The sequence below is a fragment of the Trematomus bernacchii genome, unplaced genomic scaffold, assembly GCF_902827165.1.
Source record: "Trematomus bernacchii unplaced genomic scaffold, fTreBer1.1, whole genome shotgun sequence".
In the NCBI taxonomy this organism is placed as follows: Eukaryota; Metazoa; Chordata; class Actinopteri; order Perciformes; family Nototheniidae; genus Trematomus; species Trematomus bernacchii.
Genome location: NW_022987313.1, coordinates 6,197,093 through 6,199,753, shown reverse-complemented (window position 1 = coordinate 6,199,753; position 2,661 = coordinate 6,197,093). Strand labels below are relative to the sequence as shown.

The following is a 2,661-nucleotide window of genomic DNA, read 5'->3' as shown; positions in this document are numbered from 1 at the left end:
AAACTGATAAAAACTGAACTGACGAAAAGATTTAGATGTCATAAATCTATTATTTCATTTGTTTGGCCAGGATGCAGCAGCTCAATGAATGAAGCTTTAGTTGAAGAAAAATATGGTATCACCTATTCAGTGACATTTGACAGAGTTTTTAGTCCTTTTTGGATGTACGAATGCCTACTTGAAAATGGAAGGTAGAATACAGATCTTGTCATTGTCAAGGGAAACATCAAAAGTCTACAGGTGCAACTGCTGAATAATATTAAGAATAGAAAACTTGTGATTTAAAGCAGAAAAAAAACATAAAACTATTGACCCTTCTATGACAAATAAAAACAATCAGCAGTTACCAAGTAACAAAACCCCATGGATTAAATGCAGCATCAATAGTCAGGATGGAACGATGATGGAAGTATGTTTTGACTTTCCACGATCATTTTGTCCTTTCAAGGGATTATGTGCAAGGTACCAAAGGTGGCCAGTGAGTCGGTGAGATCATTGATAAGGTTGGTAGGTTCCACCTTAATCCAGGAAGGGGCCACAGACTGAGGGACACGGATATAAAACGACAAAGAAGGAAGCAAAAGTCCTGAGTAAAAAGCCATCCTCTACTGAGACACAATGAAGAGGGAACTTTCTCACAACATGGTAATGCTCTATCTTTATGTCTGACTTACGAATGCTTTGATCAACAGATTTTGGATTCACGATTTTATTTTGTCTCTCTTAGATGACTTGTGCCACCACGATGCAGTCAGTGAAATCAGCTGGATTGTCTCTGCTTCTGATGTCTTTTCTTCTTTACGTAGCTGATTCTTACCCCAGCATTGACTTACCAAACAGTAAGGTTTCTTTATAATACAAGTACAAATGCATTAGGTACCCTCCTCTCCAAAAAACAACGGTTCATTTTTAAATGGCACAACTTGTCTCTGGCACTGTAGCACAAGCTGTCCATAATCAATAGTATTGTCTTTCTCCAGTGGGCTGTCCGGAGTGCGCACTGAGAAGGAACATCCATTTGTCTGGCGACCGCCCGATCTACCAGTGCATGGGCTGCTGCTTCTCCAGAGCTTACCCGACACCTCTCTGGTCCTTGAAGACCATGAAGATCCCAAAGAACATCACCTCCGAATCAACATGCTGTGTTGCGAGTCGCAGCGACGAGGTAGAGGTAAAGGTATAGTAACAGACAAAACCTTTGTCAGGCAAACTTTACTTTAAATATTCACTTTGCATAGAGGTTACAGTGAGATTGACATGAGTGATAGCAAATAACAGACTTACACTGACTAACTGTTAAAGAATTAGCAGATAAAACAAAAAAATCCCCACTTTAAATATTATTGTTATAGTTCAAGTTTAATCTCTTTTTGTCGATCTGTTTTCTTATTTTATGTTCAGATTGGTTTATGGATATTTCTGAGGATTTGGTCATGTTAGGTAATCAGTAATGGAAAGAAACTACTTTAAATATAGGCTTACCTAAAGGTTTAGGTACGTGTTATCGTAAATAATTACAAATGAAATTATGTACTTTATACTTATACCCAATTGCAATTCTGAGGATAATATTGTAGGCTATAATACAGCAGACACACTTACAGTGCATTGTTAAAGATTAAACAGTGGTTCCACATTGTTTTGGAAAGCTGTTATTTCATTTGTAATAAAGTCATTTTTAAACTGTGATATTGTTATCTTACTTAAATTATATGAGTGTATCTTTTGCTTTTACTAATGTTTGGTTTATATTAGGTTGCAGTTTATTTATTTCTGTTGTAAAGATTTCAAAACATTTAAACTGCTCACACTGTTAATAGAGCATTTGATCTACACAGTTACTGCTGTAGACAGATAGGAATTGGTTAAGAATAACATATGTGTCTTTTCTTCATCTTTGCCTCTTTCAGTCAGACGTGGTTAATATACAAGTATTAAACCATACAGAGTGTCACTGCAGCACCTGCCACTATAACAAGATATGAAGATGGACCTGGAGACCTTTCTGCAGCGCTTAACTTGGCAACAAAATGTATCACTTTTACAATGTATGTTGATATGTTGCCAGATAATGTTTTTGTAGCAATACTGTCTGTATAATAAGCCTGTATTTTAGTTGGTAGATGTATATGATTCATTGTAGATTGAAAAGCAATTAAAATTATGCATTATAATGAATGCGTCTTACTCTAAATGCATGGTATTGCATTGTGTGTTTTGAGGGCTATTTAGTACTTTACGAAATACTGAGTTGCTTCGGTCCAATACACTGCAAAATAAATATAATGGAATAGTAACACAAGTAGCAGTCTTAAAGTACAAAAATGACTTTGAGGTTGATAACAGGTTTGTGACATGAGAAATCTGAAAAATTGGTCAAGAAGCCAATAAATAGAAAATGAAAGCTGTGAAAATGTGCTGGAAAAAAGTGGTACATTAATGGTAATTTGAAATTTAAAAATGTCACGACACCTGCGCAAACTTAATCTGCTGATGAAGAGTGGGTAATATGATCAAAACTTCCCAAGACCTTCAGATTATAAATGGTTGAGAAATCAAATGAAGCAATTTTTAGTGTGTGTAGATGGAGGTTGGGAAATGGGTAAAACCAGCCATTTGTTTGAAGATTGTATTTAGCTACATTTTGAGGATAATATTCAA

At 35.7% G+C, this 2,661-nt stretch overlaps 1 protein-coding gene across 3 annotated transcripts; it reads left to right on the top strand.

Moving 5' to 3' along the window:
* The first annotated feature begins 480 nt into the window (after positions 1-480).
* cga (glycoprotein hormones, alpha polypeptide) lies at positions 481-2,174 on the top strand. 3 transcript variants are annotated; one of them, XM_034150209.1, is made up of 4 exons: positions 481-645; positions 728-839; positions 981-1,165; positions 1,911-2,174. In XM_034150209.1, exons 1-4 carry the CDS (start codon positions 619-621, stop codon positions 1,983-1,985), a joined length of 399 nt encoding a protein of 132 aa, XP_034006100.1. In that variant the 5' UTR covers positions 481-618; the 3' UTR covers positions 1,986-2,174. The 3 variants fall into 3 exon arrangements, with proteins under 3 accessions (XP_034006100.1, XP_034006021.1, XP_034005949.1); XM_034150130.1 differs by having other exon boundaries at positions 482-645; positions 981-1,171; XM_034150058.1 differs by having other exon boundaries at positions 482-645; positions 981-1,177.
* Positions 2,175-2,661: the final 487 nt, after the last annotated feature.

Excerpts from the sequence above, each read along its gene's own strand:
- cga (XM_034150058.1), top strand. The coding sequence starts at position 619 with ATGAAGAGGGAACTTTCTCACAACATG. Across the intron at positions 646-727 it reads GGGAACTTTCTCACAACATG|ATGACTTGTGCCACCACGAT; the intron begins GTAATGCTCTAT and ends TGTCTCTCTTAG. Across the intron at positions 1,178-1,910 it reads GCGACGAGGTAGAGGTAAAG|TCAGACGTGGTTAATATACA; the intron begins GTATAGTAACAG and ends TGCCTCTTTCAG.